Genomic DNA, 19,422 nt, shown 5'->3' with positions numbered 1-19,422 from the left:
GTGATACTGGAGAAGAAAAGGTTGAGCTGAGTGAATCACTTGAAGAATCAGAATCAGAGCTGTGGTCTGATCTATTATTTTTCCATTCTCTGCTTTCTGACCTGCTAGGCATCTTTCTTTTAATTTTAACACCCTGTCTCATCTCAACCTGACTGCCTGAGCTTTGGTCAGCAGGTGTTCTGGATCCTCCGGATCTGATCTCAAATTTGTTGTTGACCTGGTGAGATGGTCCAGGCTGTTTATCATCTGTGCTGAACTCACTCATTTGTGATCCACCAGATCTGATCTTAGATCTGTTGTTGACCTGGTGAGATGGTCCAGGCTGTTCATCATCTGTGCTGAACTCATTCATTTGTGATCCTCCAGATCTGATCTTAGATCTGTTGTTGACCTGGTGAGATGGTCCAGGCTGTTCATCATCTGTGCTGAACTCATTCATTTGTGGTCCTCCAGATATGATCTTAGATCTGTTGTTGACCTGGTGAGATGGTCCAGGCTGTTCATCATCTGTGCTGAACTCATTCATTTGTGGTCCTCCAGATCTGATCTTAGATCTGTTGTTGACCTGGTGAGATGGTCCAGGCTGTTCATCATCTGTGCTGAACTCATTCATTTGTGGTCCTCCAGATATGATCTTAGATCTGTTGTTGACCTGGTGAGATGGTCCAGGCTGTTCATCATCAGTGCTGGACTCACTCATAGATGTCTCAGCATGTTCTGCCGGTTGGCTATTAATATACATTGGAAAAAAACGCTATTTCCAAGGACTCACCTGATGCACTAAAAGTGATGGACCAGTAATCTGCATTCCAGGCCAGCATGGAGAGCAATGGATTGCTTTCAGAACCATGTGTCAGGAAACACTGAACAAGTAAAGTGAGATCTTTGAACCAACCTAATATAAAAACCTGGGTTGAAAACAGTGAATCGATGTGCCATGCGTATTTCTACAATATTTCTCTGGATATGCTCATCTATAATTGTAACGTTAATCAGATATTGTGGGCACAAATCATAAATAACTAACTAATTAAAATCGTCAAGCTGAATAACATCTTCAGCGATGTTGCCGTCAAAAGGTTCACCTTGAGCCATCTGAACTGTACAGTTAAATACTGAACTACAAACTAGTATTTGATCAGTAGTACCCAGGCAACACTGATACGTTATTGTGTGTGTGTGTGTGTGTGTGTGTGTGTGTGGCCACATAGCCTTCTTGATAAGCAATGAAGCAATTTGTATTATTATTAAATAAATAATAACATAATATATATAATTTATTATAATAGAATATTATGCCAAACTACTTCTGGATATTAAAAATATGCCCATCATAGAAAAGCATTAAGGTCATTGTATGTGTGAATAAAAATACTTTTGAGGCAAATATTCATGACCTAATGCTCCATGGAAGTCTATGTATACATGTAAAATAAGAATACAAATCTTAAATAAATCTTAAATTTATCGTTATCTTAAATTTTTAGCCTATTTTAAATAAAATTAATGACTTTTAATGCTATTTGTTTCTTGCTATTTGTTTTAACAATAAGCACAAGCTGTGACTGTGCCAGACGTTACTCCACGCAGAAAACATAATGTGACTGAATGCCCAAATGCTAAGTATTATAATATGTTTAACCAACATTATTACTTATTAAAAATTATAATTATCACAACTGAATATTTGCTCACTCTATGGATTTGTGTTTTTACAATGGGTATTTTTTGCTTAATAGCTTAGACAGTAGACACAGCACAAGGATTTCGAATTTTACATTGAATTTACTAACAGCCAGTAAAATAAGAACAAATAAATTAAAAGCAGTAGCACAAATAAATACAACAGAATAAAGATACAAAGGAAAAATAGAAATAGAAAACAGAAAAATTGTCTCACGAGTTTTGCGTCATCTAATAGACTTTTATTATAGAGACCACCGATCAAACTATATAAAGCTATTATCGGCCGATAACGATCAGCGCCCTTATTGAGCATCACATTGACAGCACTGACCCTAATGATATTTATGGAAAACTTTTAGAATGGGACAACGGTAACAGGACCAGTTTAATTAAGAGTATGAATTCAAAAATGGATACGTAGCTTCTAAAAAGCACTAAAGTGGAACTTTAGTGGAAACTAAAGTAAAAATACTCAAAATGCAGTGTTTGAGGAGTGATGGGATTTTACAAGCATGTACCCCCAAGTCAAATTCAGGAATAGTTGCCTCACGTCATCTGTATTTGGAGCCCTCCTCGCTCATTGAACCTTTTATGGCCCTTCAAATGGAGGTCTTTTTAGGCTTGTTTATCTGCCCTGTTTATCTCAGATGGAGAGGAGGGATGGATTTATCACTGTTTTTGTCATTCCTCTCCTGGGTTCTCATGCTTGGGGGCAAAGTTTAGAAATCTCCCTAAAAGAACTGTATATCAGAACCGTAGCACCAAGTTTTAATGCATCTACTGTATACTGTGAATACATACAGAATATATTCACTTCCACAGGCAATGGCAGGCTAGAATCCACTTTTAAAGTGCATCCTTTTCTATTTTCCTGAATGCCCTTCTCTGTGTCTTGATTAAAAGTGGGGCCTAGAGGAGGGGAAAGGCCAGTGAAAACAGCCCCCTTCAGGGCAAAGGGAGGGGGAAAGGTATTTATATCCCTCTATTAACCAAAGTGACCCCCCTCTCCGCAACAAACACACTTCCCCTCCCCTCTCAGGCCCAACCCAACCAATGAGCCATTGAATGGATGAAAGACTCCAACAACAGCTCTTGTTGACCCGGCAAAAACAAACATTTACTATCTCATTAACAAGGCCTCACATTCACTCCATCCCTTCCCGTCTTTTTAGTAGCAAGTACTTTAAACTCCCAAAAAAACACTATCATCTATCAGTGTGGAGAGGGAGGATTAAAGAACAAAAGGGAAAAAATGAGAGAGAGATGAAAGGGAAAGATTGCTCACGAGGAACTAAGTATTTAGCGCATTCAGGCGAGTACGGAATAATTATATTTCTATGTAAGGAATCACTGTGTACTTGTTACTGCCATCAGCGATGGGTAAATCTGCCAGTTCAGCTGCATGTGAATTCGCATCTGTTCATCAGAACACGTTAGAGGAAAGAATATGAGACATCGGGGCCTAAACCACAGTCTGAACTTTACACCAATGTGCCCAAAATGTAGAAAGAAACTTTTGTGTGTGGACCGATCACATTAGCATTAGACTATTAATAGTCTGACTTCATAATGTCAGTTCATTCAAATGACTAAGAGCTGCTGAGAAATGAAATATGGAAAATTCGGATAAAACTCCGATCAAGTGCAATGCTAGTAATATCACTATATAAAGTCTAAAAGGGAAAGAGTTTTGTTTAAGCCCCTGGTTATCCAGTTTTACCAAAAAACAAAAGAATTCTACTTATTCTACTGGAAAACCATGGCAGGTGGATTTACATAGTTGGTTGAAGTTGGTCAGTAACAAACCAAGAAACATAACTATAAAGATATCAATAACAATATAACTATAACAAGTCGGGTGGATTCTGCTTGGCTGTCTTCATTTTTATCATTCATCAGCTGGAAAAAAAAAAATCGTTATGAAATTGATTCCAGCAATAACATTTGATCTCTGTCGTTATCATTGTAGTTTTGGTTTAGACTATTCTCATAAAACTAGAATTATTAAAACTTTATAGTTATAGTTATTATTGCACTTGGTCTAAACAGGCCTTAAATGATGTTTAAAACAAGTTTAATATCTGCACTATATCTGCAACCCTGCTTGCTAAATATCAATATCGGCACTGGACATTAAAATAACTACAGCGGCCCCAAAAAGCATTTGTACACATCGGCCACAATTAAAAATGTAAAAGTGAATTTTCATATCAAAATATCAAACTTTTCAACCAAAACATTTCACAAATTGAAGTGAGTTATGTCTTTGTGGAACATGCTCATATGTTAATATCATGAACTGCATCGGTGGTTATTCTGCTGGGGCATCTGTGTGAACCTGAGGGGAACTGACTTCATACCGTGAGATCATTTGATTAAAAATAATTGAAAAAGTGGCTCAGAAAATTGAAGTGAGTTTAAAGAAAAGCTCTAGCATCAGTTGTTTGCTGATGCCACTTTACATTTTCTATCTAATAAAATTAAATTAAGACATATTTAAGTGTTTTAGTGGTCAACCACTAAACTTTACCTTGCCAACATACCCTCACACACACCCTTTTTTACAGTATAAGGGTGAGCAGCCACACCTACATACATACAGTACATTCATTCATAAGCTGCTCCTAATGTGTGAACATGAGCTTGAACTGTGGTTCTAGAAAACCAAAATCCGAAGAAGCCCATGCACATTTTAGATCTACATATTATTTCACCCTTGGTTGACCTTTCAGTTCCTTCACCCAATTTTGGTTTGTCACTGATAGTTAATCAGCAGACTAGTGAAGCAGCGATAGGTCTTAACACCTAATCTGTAGACATGTCGCCTGTGAAAGACAGCTATCTCGCATGCAGGGCACAGATAAGCAAGGTCACACTGCAGGGTCGTGTACCTATCCATTGAAAGGCAGCAGGATCACCCTTTTGTTTCAGCTCCCAGACTCAGCCGTGAGACATGGAGGTGGGTTTCTTTCTCAAATGCATAACGGAACAGGTTTCGACAGGAATCGGGGGGCGTTGCTGAACTCTGCCACCTTTCTGTTTAAAAAGCAATAAGACAGCCCCCACACACCATCTCAGATTCTCCCGCCTCATTTTGGGGGTCAATTGTTCATTTGGGTTAGAAATATTTTCTTGAAGGCTACCTTCTGGCCATAAGGTTGGGGAACATGAGGATCCCTGAGGTGGTGTGAATTGTTCTCATTCATTCCTATGTGACACGGCTCAAAAGCTTTTACGTCCAGCAGATCTACAAGCATGCTTTTGTTAAAGTTGATGACTAACAATTCGTAAAGAAGCATAGCATTCGTATTAGGCATAGCTGTAAAATTAACTTGTTGATTTAATATCATATAATAATAAAAATAATGAGACAAAAAATTATCAAAGTTAATTGTTTTTAAAATGAATTAGTCTTTTTTTTTTTTCTCTGCCAGAATCAAGTCCTTGAAATATCTTCATTTGGGAATTTTTATATTAAATATTGTATATGTGTTTAATTGTGATTAATTAATTTCTGATTAAAATGTGTAATCAATTTACAGTCGAAGCATTAAGCAATAACATCACATCTAGTAAAATGTATACCAATGCTTGCAATTTTTAAGATAAATGAAAATGAAAGAAACTCAACCATGAAATTAATAGAAAATTCAGCCAATCTTATCTTCAGTTTCACTATTTCTGACTATTTCATATTAACCTCAATTATTTATCAAAACCCTCTCCTTGAACTCAAAGTTTACTGCTTCATCACAATCTACTCCTTATCCTCATTTTTCTCCCTCAATGTCTCAAAAATGCTGCTGAAATGCTAATATTTGAGAGAGGAGTGGAGGAAACTGCCCTGTGACGTTCAATAAAGGAGATAAGAGCAGCCTGTTTAAAACTGAAGTCAGGAAGCGAAGAGATGGGGGGGTGAAAAGTCAAATCAAAGCTGCTAGTTGTATGGTGCATGGTGAGATGAAGGCTGTGGACCGTAGTGACCTAAACATCCACTGCGAGCCAAACCGGAACACATGACTGAAGAAAGTGAACTGAACTAAAGGAATGACCGGAACATGTCAATAAGAAACACACAATGGTCAATTATCTTCAAAGCAGAAATGTATATGGAGTTTGTATCAGCTGATCCTTCCAGCAGGAAAGCTCCTCTAGTTATCTCAAAAGTCTTTTAAAACAACATCCAGCCCAAGAAGAGCAAAACCAGCAATTTGGGGGATTTTAAAGGAAGAATACTAAAGTTGATACTGGATAATTCGTGATCTCAGATGGAAATAAGCATACAATGTTGAAACACCAGAAAACAGGCATCTAAATTCTATAAGACTCTGCGCACACACACACACACTTGTGCACATGCTTTCCCCCCCAATGCAATGGAGATTAGGCCTAGAGAGGATACGTAAACAACAGTTAATCTGGAAGTGTCTAATCTGTTGATTTTGTTTATGTACTTTACAGAAAACCCTTATTCAGGAGAAATTAAGTGAAGACAGACTCAAAATCAAACATGTCTGCCACACAGGGAGATGTGCAATGTTCTCCAGAATGTTCAGATGAACAGATAAACCTGTCAGCCAAGTGTTTATTTGTAAAGAAAACCTAATACAGGTTTTTTATATATATATTTTCCACTTTTTATATATATATTTAATTATTTTTTTATTTAATTTTTATTTGGGACCAATGAAATCTGTCTTCACAACCATATGCACATTAACATATGACATATGGTTTATCGATTTACCCTAATCAGTATTCAGCAACATAAAAGAGTTAATTTACACATATACTGTATATATAAAGGATTTTGCTTAAAAGGTACAGTACCAAAAGCAGTTTTGCTGAATACTTTGGTTCAGCAAGAGGGTTTACATCCAAGTCAAAATTAAGTTTTTTGCCACCAGAACCCTTTGCAAAAGTGGACTTTTAAGGGGGGGGAGTATGTTGCATATGGCCCCTTTAATAAATAATAGGAGGTGAGCAGGTCAGCAGTGTTCGGTGTCAGTGAAGATATATGCATCTGGGGTTTAAATGGGGCTTTTGCCAACAGGGATCCTGGGGAAAAGGGGCTGCAGAAAAGCAGCAGACAAAACCTCCGTCATGATCGATGGCTAAAGTCGGGGTAGAGGACTCTAAAGAATTTAGGCCAGGAGTTCAGATCCCTGCTGTTTCTGAATTACCCCATTAACAGTCATCTCAAGCAGGAATGATGGTTCACACTCATGCACGAGACACTCTCATGGATGTCCATTATGTACAAGCCTGCTCATATTAAAGGGAAAGACAACTCAGTGCTCTGTCATGCAGGAAAGATTGGATCATATCAAAATTTCCCTTGTGCCCTTGTATCCATGGTTCCCTCCTATTAAGGATTGCACAACTGGTTTTTTTCTCTCTTCCTTTAACAGGCCCATTTTCATGCTAGGTAAACACCATGACAAAAGGGTGTGTGTGCAAGCAAGAGAGCTTGGGCTTCTGTTAGTGTGTGTATTACTGGACATATATGTGAAAGAGACACAGATGATTTATAAGACTTACAGGGCACAATGCCAAGGAATGCCAACTGGCCCTGGTGCTTCAGATTTTTACTTGCCCTACCAACATTTTCAGTGGCCCGCCAGTAAAAAAAATTTTGTTTTCACTGTTTTTGACCCATATAACTTTGACTCATATAACTATAACAAAAAGATTGTTACGACAGCAACATTTTAGATACCGGGATATTTTACAATTCTCGATTCCAGTTTTGATACCACAGCAAAAACGACTAATCTAACTAATGTCAACTTCAGACATTATTAAAGACAAGTAAACAGTCAGTCATAAAATAAGAACAAATAAACAAATAACAAGCAATAGCACAAATAAATTCAATAGAACTTTAAGATGTACAGATAGGTCTAACAGTAGTATTCAGGTAAGAAGTAATACAGAAATTGAATTATCAAATTAATCCTTATTAAAGCTACAAAAGTTATTCAGTCAAGTTTTTGATTAACATTAGGGACACAGACAGCAACAGGCATATTAGGCTGCTGTCACTTTGGCCATACACACTGCAGATAAATTCGCCTGTCAATTTACCTTTTTAGTGCTTAATCCCGTTCTATACACATATAGTTCAGTAATTTGCGTCTTTTCCTACAACCGAATTAGCTCCCGAAAAATGCAGGTAGTGACAACCACATTTTGAAAAATTCAGTGTGTATGGAACTGAACTGAACAATTAGTTGTTAATGACGTACGATGAGAAATATGGGAGATGACAGAGCTCGTATGTATCTCTCGTATGTATGTGCGGTTCAAGAAATCACAGGGAAAGCGGTATGAGCCTGACTCTTGTTGCCAGATCTTGCAAGAAAATTAGTGAACAAGAACAAGCCAAAAAAAAAAAAAGGAAATGCTTTATGCTGAAAATAAGTCATGACCTGCACCTGCTCAATTTAATAACTCCATAAACTTGATCGCTGTATGAGCCAAGCCAATTAATGGACATGGCAACACTGCGAGCGCACTCTGTGAATCAGCCTTTAAACAAACCAACGCCTCCGTCGACTGTGGTCTAGTTAAAATTGCTGAACACAGCAAGCCTTTTGTCACTGTAATATTACTCTGTTCAGAATAGCAGATACCAAACACGCGAGACACCAAAACCTTTCTATGGTTACCACGGTGTCAATCATCGCCGTTTTGGGAGTGAGTTGTGTTCTGTACACACATGGAAGAATAATTTAGGGGACTCACTTCCAAATGCGGTTGTCGCTCCTGAAACTTTGCAGTGTGTGTGTGACCTTTAAGACCTAATGCATGGATCTAATTTATTGACGCATCTAATTTTCATTAACGCCTTAAAATTGCTTGCTTTATATTGGAAGACTTAAAAATGAATGCAGATGATAAACTGTTTACGGAGCAAGATTATCTCAGAAGAGACATTTACTAAGTATATCAGCAATATAGATCAACAGATCTGACAGATAAAAAAGAGTGTCATCTTTTCCAATGGAAAAAGTGAGGGAAAAGCAAGCTGAGAACCGCACAATGGGAACTTTGTTTGCCAAGGTATGCAGGCCACACACACTGGGACGTCCCATACCTGAGACTATGGAAGACACATACACAAATTTTGACATGGTAGATCTTGTACCTGAGGCATAACACACTCTCAGTGAAAAAGTCATTGTATGTAAAATAATGTATTACAAAAAGTCATTCCAAATCTGTATGATTTTCTTTCTTCTTTGAACATTTACATATGCATCTCGCAGATGCTTTTCTCCAAAGCGACACCCAAGAGAGGAACAAAAGCACAGAAGAAGACACACACATTTGAAACATCCTTTAATATATCTTCTTTTGTGTTCTCCAAAATAAAGTCAGTAATACAGTTTTAGGATGAGGGCGAGTTATTTTTTGGTGAACTGTTGCTTTAAGCTAGCTCCGGATCACATGATCTATACATAATGGCAGGAAAACTAATCTCATGTAAGGATACGGTGAGCAACTGGCTGTTATAAGATGATTGAGAGATCAACACATCCAGTTTGGCTGCCTTGACATTGGATAAACTCAGTCCTTTCTAAATGACAGGAAACTGTAGTTCTGTGCGGCTCTCATGACTGGCATCATGCCCGTCTCTGCGCATGGCACACAATGGGGCACTTTAGTCCCCACTGAGTCCTACTCAACCCCACCCCGCCAAAATACACTCGAACACACTCACACAGCGTATGGTGCAACTCTGGATTAGACATTGTCTATTTTTAACTATTCATATGCAACAAAAGGGCCCCAGAAAAGGGCACAGGATTTCTGCGAAGGTTTGGAAGAAGAGTATTTTTAGGTATTTAAATGGTCCTGAAAACTCACAATATACTTCAGCGTGAAGTGCAAACTTGCACACGAGTAATGCATGTTTAAGAATTAGAGGGAGAAATAAGAAATAAACAACCGTGTATCTTTAACAGAGTGATGAAAGTCTCCCTGACAGGCTTGATTATTGTTTTGATGCAGTGTGGAGTATAATTTAGACCTGTTTCCGGATGGGACGGGATCCATCCATGATCTTCCTCAAAAGATTACAGGTTGATGACTGAATACTTCAGAAAAGAGCTTAAGTAATGAATCATCTCGTTTAAGCTTAGATAAGTGCATTAGTTTTTATTTCCCAAGCACTTATGAGCTATATTAGCAGCAAGACAGTTTTTCTTTGTCTCTAATGCTAAACACTCAGTGATATTAAACTAATGTGCCCTGGAGGATCACACACACAAATGAGGTTACATTAACCGTGAGAATTTGGCTAGGAGAAGTCAGACAGTAAAATGAAAAACAATTTTCAGCTTAAAGGCGCTGTAAGTGTTTTTAGCTTAGCTTTTGCTTTTTTCCATTAGACTGAATTAGACTGCCGCCATGCATTCAACCACACAGCTTTTCTCCAAACCTTGCCCTGGCTATGTCATCAAACCTGAATACGCTAAAGGCAGAGAGAATTTACTCATTGGCCAAGTTTTCAGAAAAAAGAGCAAGCAACTTTCTCGTTTACAGAGCCTAAAGGCCCGTTCACACCAAGGACGATAAGTATAAAGATCAAGATATAGTTCTAAAAATCGTTCTTAATACACAAGAATAGCAGAGTTCACACCACAGCTATAACAATAACGGCACAGAGAAACATTATCGATGGAATCACTTTCAGAGGGATTTTATCCAGCTGATGAACGATAAAAACATTGACAGCCAATCAGAATCCATCCTGCTGTGAGCTCGAGCATTTAAAGCGGCAGACAACAAAACTGCAGCGCTTTTAGAATAAACACAACTACAGTGCAATGCATAAGTGAATACACCCATGCTAAAGTTGACTAAAAAGAGGAATAAAAAATCATATTTTGGAAATTGAACTTAATGCCTTAATTTAAAAAATTAGGAAAAATCCAACCTTTAAGGACACCAATTTTCTTTGTGAATGAATAATGTATCGTAAATAAATAAATGTTCTTCCTTAAAATACATGGTGCATAAGTGAGTACACCCCTATGTTAAATTCCCATAGAGGCAGGCAGATTTTTATTTTTAAGTATTTTAAAAAAAAAAATTTTAGGATACTATGCATCCTGATAAAGTTCCCTTGGCCTTTGGAATTAAAATAGCCCCACATCATCACATAGCCTTCACCATACCTAGAGATTGGCATGGGGTACTTTCCATAAGATCATCTCTCAATGCAAATCAAACTAGCTTTTAGGCTAACTGAAATAAAACCATGCCAATCTCTAGGTATGGTGAAGGCTATGTGATGATGTGGGGCTATTTTAATTCCAAAGGCCAAGGGAACTTTATCAGGATGCATAGTATCCTAAAAAAAAAAATAAAAAAAAAAACTTAAAAATAAAAATCTGCCTGCCTCTATGGGAATTTAACATAGGGGTGTACTCACTTATGCACCATGTATTTTAAGGAAGAACATTTATTTATTTACGATACATTATTCATTCACAAAGAAAATTGGTGTCCTTAAAGGTTGGATTTTTCCTAATTTTTTAAATTAAGGCATTAAGTTCAATTTCCAAAATATGATTTTTTATTCCTCTTTTTAGTCAACTTTAGCATGGGTGTATTCACTTATGCATTGCACTGTATATCGTCTGCTGGTGGGGACGCTAATATACTGGTAGTTATTTTTATAGTTATCGTTCTTGGTGTGAACGGCCCTCAAGACTGTTAGTAATGACTAAAGTCTGACTCAAGGACAACCTTGATTCTTTCAAACAGTTCAGTAGAATATACTGGTTAATAAACATATATATATATTTTACACCATAACATTTTCCTTGACATCCTGGGACATATTCCTCAAATGTTCCAATAAAGCCAGATGTAGAACAAATATCTATTTATCGATTATCAGCAGCTCACTCATCGATTCAAAGCTCATTATGAGAAGAAAAAAAAAAAATTTCAAATCATTTGATTAATTGGCCACTGAACCCACTGAACCACTGTTTGGGAATTACAGGTGTCTTTAAAGTATTGACTTGTTAACATGACAGATGAGTAAGAACATGCATAAACACTGGTTAATAATCTATTACATCTAGAGAATGAATTAATGTGTGTCAGCATTTATGTTAAGGGAAAGAGAGTGAGCGAGAGGAGAGAGACGTGAACTTTGATTGTGATGGGGAGGGTCGTTTTGTCCCTGAACAGGTTGAGGCAGATATTGAGTAACTAACATTCCAATCTAATTCATCTTCTCTGAGGGGTCAGAATGCACCTCATTCCTGCATCACTATTATTGCTTCTCATACTTACGTTTAGGGCTCTGAACAAACCTAACCAGACGTGATGCAATGAAATTCCACACCAGATCAACACGACTACAAGACGGGACAAAATCAATCAAAAATCACAGCCAATCAGAAGAGCGTGTGGGCACTAATCAAATACATAATCAAATTAATAAATATTACACCATTTTTTACTTTGTATGTAAGTAGAATCCTCTGTCACTTATAGCGTATCACAATCACGGCTGGTTAGGACAAAAAAAAACACCTTTTTTGTGTGTTGCGACTTCACGTCTGGTTAGGACACGGTGCAAGTCTATGTATTAAAGTCCCCCTGCAGTCAATAATTGTATCCCTTAAAACTCATCTTTGATAATCACAATGACATTTTTTTTTTTTAATCCCTCACTTTATTTAGTATACACAGAGCCATGCATATGCAAATTAGTCCCCGCCTCGACTCAATCAGACCAGTTCGGACTACCTGATCCACTCTGCCAACTGTGGTAAATGAAACACAATGGCAAGTGGAAATATTGGCTTAACGCAACCATAATGTTTGAACCAGAGACTCATTCAGAAGAAGAGAAAGAGAGAATTATACATGAAGATCCTGCTATGCACCCTCAAACGAAAGCAAGAGCACCCACAGTTGATACTGTAATAAAATATTATATTGGCAAAACAGATTATAGTGTAATGGCATTATTATATATAGTGCATTTCTCCCTCACTCTCTCTGCTTAGTATGATAGCTTTAGCAAGCTGGTTTAAGTGGCACTGAAAAAACACCAGCCACATAAAGGAATTCAATACAAAGCCAATCACTGCTCTCTGCCTCCATTCAGACAGAAAGGGGAGAGGGAGGGGGGGAGAGAGAGAGATTGAGAGAGAAAGGAAAGTAGGTTGTACAGGGCTTAGTCTGTCACATATTACAGCCATGTTCAGCTGAATTAGACCAAAACTAGATAGCCACATCACACATAAACACAATACTGCTAAGAGCGATACAACTGGACTATTTAAACATTGGTAATACATTCACTAATGTTAAAAAGTTTGGGACAAGACTCTTTTTAAAAAAAAAAAAAAAAAAAAAAATTAATACTTTTATTCAGCAAGGATGCATTAAATCAAAAGTGACAGCAAAGACATTTATAACATTACAAACGTTTCCTCAAAAATATTAAGCAGCACAACTGTTTTTAACATTGATAATAAAAAATGTTTCTTGAGCATCAAATCTGCATATTAGAATGATTTCTGAAGGATCATGTGACACTGAAGACTGGAGTAATGATGCTGAAAATTCAGCTTTACATCACAGGAATAAATTACATTATAAAATATATTAAAACAGAAAACAGTCATTACAAATTGTAATAATATTTCATAATATTACTGTTTTTACTGTATTTTTGATCCTATAAATACATACTTGGTGAACAAGGAGACTTCTTTCAAAAACATTAAATAAATCTTACGTTTGAACGTTAGTGTATAAATAATAAACAGCTCTCTAGAATACTTCATTATGATTCATCATTAGCTGGGCTCTGTGATCAAATATATTTTATGATGACCGCTAAACTGTATAACTGATCTTTTTGTTCCAGGCAACCAATTTCCTATATAAATTTGCAAGATTCTCGTATCACTTTGTGTACTTTTTCGGCTCACGTAACTTCTCAAAGTAACCAAATTACTATTACTTGTATGTTCTATTTAATCTGAGTTTGGGTCATTGCTCATTTAAATTTTTGTTTATAAAAGTAGGCCAATTACAGAATGTCCAGACTTTCTACACTTATTGAATGGAAAACATGTTAAATGCAGCTGAGAGTACATACTCATTGGTAGCTGAAAGAATTAGCATAATGTTATTCAATAAATACTGAATAGGAATGTGGGAATATCAAGCTTTTGTGAATGACGGCCATTCTGTTCACAGAGCTGTGTGTGCAGATTGTGTGGGCCTGGTAATAAATCACTCACCAAAATCTCATTTTAAATACAGTCATTACACAAGATGTGATCCAAGCTTCTCATAATAACATCCTGCAGCCTGATCACTGATTGGTTCCCATTAAATCACAACGGAAGAGTCTGAAACTCAACGGAGGTCAATGGGAAACTTTTGTTGACGGTAAGTCTCATTTGGGCAGCGTGAAGCTATATGAAGACTGTTTATGTAGAAGCCCCTGGGAATGATGGAGGACTTTAGGAGGAGAATAAGTGTGGGAGAGTGTATGTAATGTTTATTTACAATTACAGTTTAGAAAGTAATTGTCTTTAAATGCCCCTTGGCTCTTCAGCTATTCACAAATAACAAACCTCGATACAAAGGATCAAGATGTGAAGCGTTCAGAGCAAAAAAAAAAAACACCTCTAGATACTCCAGACTTGAGTATGAATGGATGATATTCAACTTAGGATCCACCCTTGAAATTCTACACTCATGTGCAATCCACAAAAGCGCATGCTGTAGCCGAGTATCGGATGACTCTACTGTACGCTGAATAATCTGAACACGATATGTGCGTGTGGGCGGGGGTGTGATAAAGAGTTAGACAAATTGTAAGGAATGCATCATACCTGTCCAAGGTCCAGAGTGACGTTGACCTCGTTGTATTTTGTACTGCGGGAGAGAGGAGGGCTTTGCCACCATCTTTCGGTTCCGTCTATGGCATTGCTGATGGGATGCGCTCTGTTAGTGTCTTCCGAGGTGCAGATGTCACAGTACTGGCCCTGATAACACAGGAAGACACAAAGTTTAGCTTTTAGGTTTCCATTTCAGCACTTTGCAAAGCGAAACTGTTGATTGATCAATCTGTCACATAAATAATGATTGAATGCACAACGCTGTAGTAAGTCACATGATCAGGTAATGGCTTATCTGTAAAACATTAAAGTTGACCTGTAAACTTAACTCTTCTCCTTTAATCCTGGCCTCGAGACGCCTCGGCCACTAGATAAAAACTAGGTAAAGGAAGTCTTAGGTTTCTAACGGCGATCTACTTTTAGTTTAATTCAGACGGGCTGAAACGTTGAAAGAGCAAACTAACTCCTCCGTCTGAGGTGAATTCACTACAGTTGTTCCACTTTTTGTGAGCGGTATTACAGCACTGAAACCACCCACAATCCAGTTGATCCAGATGTTATAGTGAGCTCTAACTGTTGCTGTGCTGCTAAATGCTTTATAAATTAAGTTCCTGGCATAATTAAGATAGCCTATGTGTACATTTTCTATCAATGGAAGAAATAATTCAGAAGCCGATTGAGATGCAAAGTGACCTGCAAAGGAATTGTGGCGTACAAACTGAAATGAACTTTTTGGGAGTGTTTGCAAAACACCTGATTTGCATAATTATTTTTACGAATACAGAGAGTGCGTGCAAATAAACAACTCTGTTTCGCAGATGCAATACCTTCTTGGAAAATGTCCCCTCTGTTTTCTTCACCTTTTATCTGTTTATTTCTGATAGTATAGACTAAAGGACAATGTGAAAACTTATTTTCCATGATAATCTGAGTTGTAGAAACTGTGACTGAAAAAGACGCACCGACTAAGCAAAGTAAAGCTTCATTTTTGATGTCGGAATCCTTTGAAACTGTGATCAGCAAATATCTTTAGACACTTGTTGCTTGTGAACACTGAGGATTTGTAGGGGTTTAGTGTGCAGAATTTTCAGTGCAAACACCGGAAGAAACCAAGGAATTCACTCTCATTATTTTCCAACTGCTGGCAACTCAAACTTCTTTTAATACTTAATATTTAGAGCTATTTGTGTACTTGGCTAGGAAAATATATTAATTTATAACAGTAGAAATAAACAAACAGGAGAAGACTCGATCAGCGATTCACAAATTATGTTGAGACCACCCATGTGTGAAGGTTTCTGAGATTGATTAGATAAGATTTCCTTTGACTAATCTTTCATAAGAAGGTTCGACTTACTGCCAATTGCACAGCAACCATAGTTTCTGCCAAAATACCAGTTGCTGTTACTACAGTAAAATGATAAATCATGGTAGGCCTACTATTCTGAATTACATTTGAATATTCTCGTGTTTATTGGCTCTTTAAGGTAAATCGTACCTTATTGTATCCATCATTTGTAAATCACTTTGGATAAAAATGTCTGATAAATGAATAAATGCAAATGTGTGATGTTGTGAACAAGGCCGCAGGACGTCCCTGCAACAATCGATGAGGTCGCAACATTTTATTAACAAATTCTTTGAAGTGTGGTGCAAATGTGTATGTGTGTGTTTGTCTCCCTCAAGGTCTCCTACAGGAATGCCACACATTCCTCAGGGAAAATCCCAGTAGCAGTGCTACACGGGGGTTGCGTTTTGCTCCTTACAATGTTTAAACATTTCACTCACTCGCCAACAAGCTGAGTCGTGCCTCCTGAGCCCCCTGCTTATGAAGCCTCAGTGGGGGTCTCTTAGGAGTCAGTATAGCCCTTTATGGGTCTTTGGCATTTTCACCTTGAGCAGGTGCTCTCAGAATAAGATTACGTTTTTGCAGTTCCTCAAGAACAAAAGCACTGTCCTGACTTGTTTATAGACTAACAAAAAGAAAAAATTACAGTATTTTTATGGTAATAAGTCTAATTTGGAAAATATAACATGGTAACGTGTACCATTGCAGTTCCAACTTTGAATACCAAGTAGGTATAAATTAATATGGGAATTATTCAGTACCATCTGTAGCCTATATTTGGGTACAAAAACGATTAAAAGTGCATTTCACAAAGCCAAATACAATCCATTATAAGTTATAACTACACTAACGTAAAAATACGCTTTTATCCATGTTTAAGTGATGTAAACTGCAGAAAAGTGAGCATTTTCCACATCTTTACCTGAATAGTCTGACTCGGGTCCCCTGACACGGGCCCCCCGACCAGCTTGCAGTACAAGTCTTGAATCGGCTGCTCGTTCTCGTCCACTCCGCAGGTTGCCGTGGCCGTGATTTTCGTTCCCTCCGCTAGATTAAAATACGGTGGGTGCAAACTGTATCCGTTCACGCCGCCGGTGGGCAATTCCTGCGCCGTTAAAGTTTCAATGAGCAGCAGCGATAGAAACACTAACACCGGTGCGCGCGGTGTTCCCCTCGCCATCTTCACCTGTGCCGCGCGCTCAACACTGTTACAACTGGTCAAAATGTCCACTGAGAGCTTGCTGCGGTGTTAATGACGGACATTTGGAGAGACCGAATAAACGGAAAGTCGTTGCGGTTTCTTTCTGTGTATGATATACAATAATACTAGGCAGAAGTGCAGTTCAAGGGGCAACTTCTCTCTCGGGCTCTGCCTCTGTGTGGGCAGTGCAGTGTGCGCGCGCGCTGTTGAGTAGAGAGAGGGCAGTGCAGTGCGTGTAGTCCTGTCTCTCTCTCACGCTGCGAGACCCAATGAATAGGTGATATGTGTTATTGCTGGAGAGGAGACCCCATTCCTGCCAAATCAAATCGCATATTTTTGTGTCAAAATCAATCTCATGGTAAATATAAAAGGTAAATTCTGTCATAGCCTCACCATTCTTTTTGTCTCTTTGGCTGCTTTCTTCTGTTTAACATTTTGACATTTAACTTTGTCTTTTCCATGCGATGAGAACAAAAATGACGCAGTAACCCTATAAATGTAGGCTTGTATAAAATAGCTTATAGCCTACGACTCTGATTAGCCTTCTTAGGCTAAATAAGTATTTTAAATAGCATGTAATAGATAACTTTGTGTGATGAAAAGACGTAGGCTTATCTTCGGCCTCCTCGCTCTCAAATGAGCGTTCATGAGAAAAGTGATGTCAGATTCGTTAATAAGTCGAATCTTTTCGGTGAATCAGGTGAGCATAGGCTATTACAAAAAAAACCTTCGTTCATGAATCAGACTGATTCCGTTCTCCCGTCTGATCAGATTATGTAAGCTAAAAGGTAGGCTACGACCCAGCTAACAATTTTTGTTTCCCCGAACGTTCTTTTTTTAATGTTTGTTTTTGGTTAGACAAGAAAGTTTTCTGTACGGAAATAGAACGTTATTTTTTGTTTTGTTGAACGTTACTCTATTCTAACGTTTTCCCTAACCTCTTTAGCCTACTCCGATATCATTAGCTACCCGCTGTACGGAGTAATAATAATCCAGCACACCCGCGACCAAGTCTTTATATGATTATTAAATAGGTGTAATAGCCGAAAAATAACTATTAGGGAATGTTCTGTATAAGTTATTTTTAGGTTATTTAAAAATAACCACCCTGCAACAGGAACTTTATTTTATGGTTGCAAAATAAAACCTAAAAAGAATGTTCCTAGAACGTTATTATTATTTTTCAAAGGACCAAACGGGAACCAAATTAGGGAATGTTCTGTGTTTGCTGGGGAGAGGCTGTGCAGTAGCTATAGCTGGGACTTTATTCACAATAAAGCATGCCTTATTTCCTTGAATGAAAAAGGTTTACCACATAATTATATTAAAACCAAAAGTATGCATTAATATTTTACTTTTTAGAAGTGCAATCATTAACTGTCTTTCTGGCATCCTTCAGCTAGAAAAAAAATAATTATTGACAGATATCACGTCTGCAAGATGTCTGCGGAAGATCTGGAAAACATTTGCTGTGTAAAAACATCTAATAAAGTTTAGAAAAGGCTGTTTTACATCCTTTCTAAATCATAAACATCTTAAAGACATATTCTGAATGTCTATATGACGTCTGACAGGAAACGTCTCAGAGACGTATTGCAGATGAGCAAACACTCTTGCATCTTGCAGATTTGTATGCAGACATTAAATATACATATGGGCGGAGTGATTTGCTCGCAGCACCTGAGAAGACCCGTGGTGAGGAGCAGAGAGTTCGCTCAGAGTTGGAGTAAATCACTCCGCAGAAGTAGCAGTGCTTCTCCTTCTGAGAATATAGTTCCCAGTATGTATACGGTTAGAAGATGGCTGTGTCTCATGTGACCTTGTTATTTGTACACACTGTGACTATACAAATCACAACATGTAAATAGGAAAATGTTGGCGTTATTTTGTCACTTATTGGGAGCAGTATGCTAGCTGGAGCCGTTTACCTCCAGCCTTTGTGCTAAGCTAGGCTAGCGGTGGGTGCGTCAGACAGAGTTACGGCACGCACGGAGATGAAAAGGGTATGTATGGACTTATCTAACTCTGGGGGATACGGCGAATAAGCTAAAGTCCCAAAAAGTCAGCGTGTTCCTTTAAGTACTGTTAAAATCAGAAGTCTTTAACTCAAGTCGTTTTAGAATTGGTAACTTGTAATGTCATTTTCACTGTAAGGTATCTGTACTTTTACTTAAGTATGGTTTTGAGGTACTCTTTACACATCTGTTGTTACTTTACTGCAACACAATACATGCTTGTCATTTTAAGAGCTCTGAAGGGTAAAATGTTTCCAGTCAGTACAAATCAAATGTTGT

At 37.8% G+C, this 19,422-nt stretch overlaps 1 protein-coding gene across 1 annotated transcript in view; it reads right to left on the bottom strand.

The window, feature by feature from the left end:
- The window catches only part of lama5 (laminin, alpha 5), a 78,372-nt gene extending 60,950 nt beyond the window's left edge, over positions 1-17,422 (bottom strand). Inside the window, exons 1-2 of the mRNA XM_079849446.1 lie at positions 16,850-17,422; positions 14,574-14,726 (exon numbers count right to left, since the gene is read on the bottom strand). Of these exons, the coding sequence (XP_079705572.1) occupies positions 14,574-14,726; positions 16,850-17,107 (411 nt within the window). The 5' untranslated portion in view covers positions 17,108-17,422. The remainder of the gene's footprint in view (positions 1-14,573; positions 14,727-16,849) is intronic.
- Between the last annotated feature and the right edge of the window lie 2,000 nt (positions 17,423-19,422).

The sequence above is a fragment of the Squalius cephalus genome, assembly GCF_949319135.1.
Source record: "Squalius cephalus genome assembly, chromosome: 18".
Classification (NCBI taxonomy): Eukaryota; Metazoa; Chordata; class Actinopteri; order Cypriniformes; family Leuciscidae; genus Squalius; species Squalius cephalus.
The sequence above is the reverse complement of the archived record's forward strand: the minus strand, read 5'-3'. Positions and strand labels throughout refer to the sequence as shown.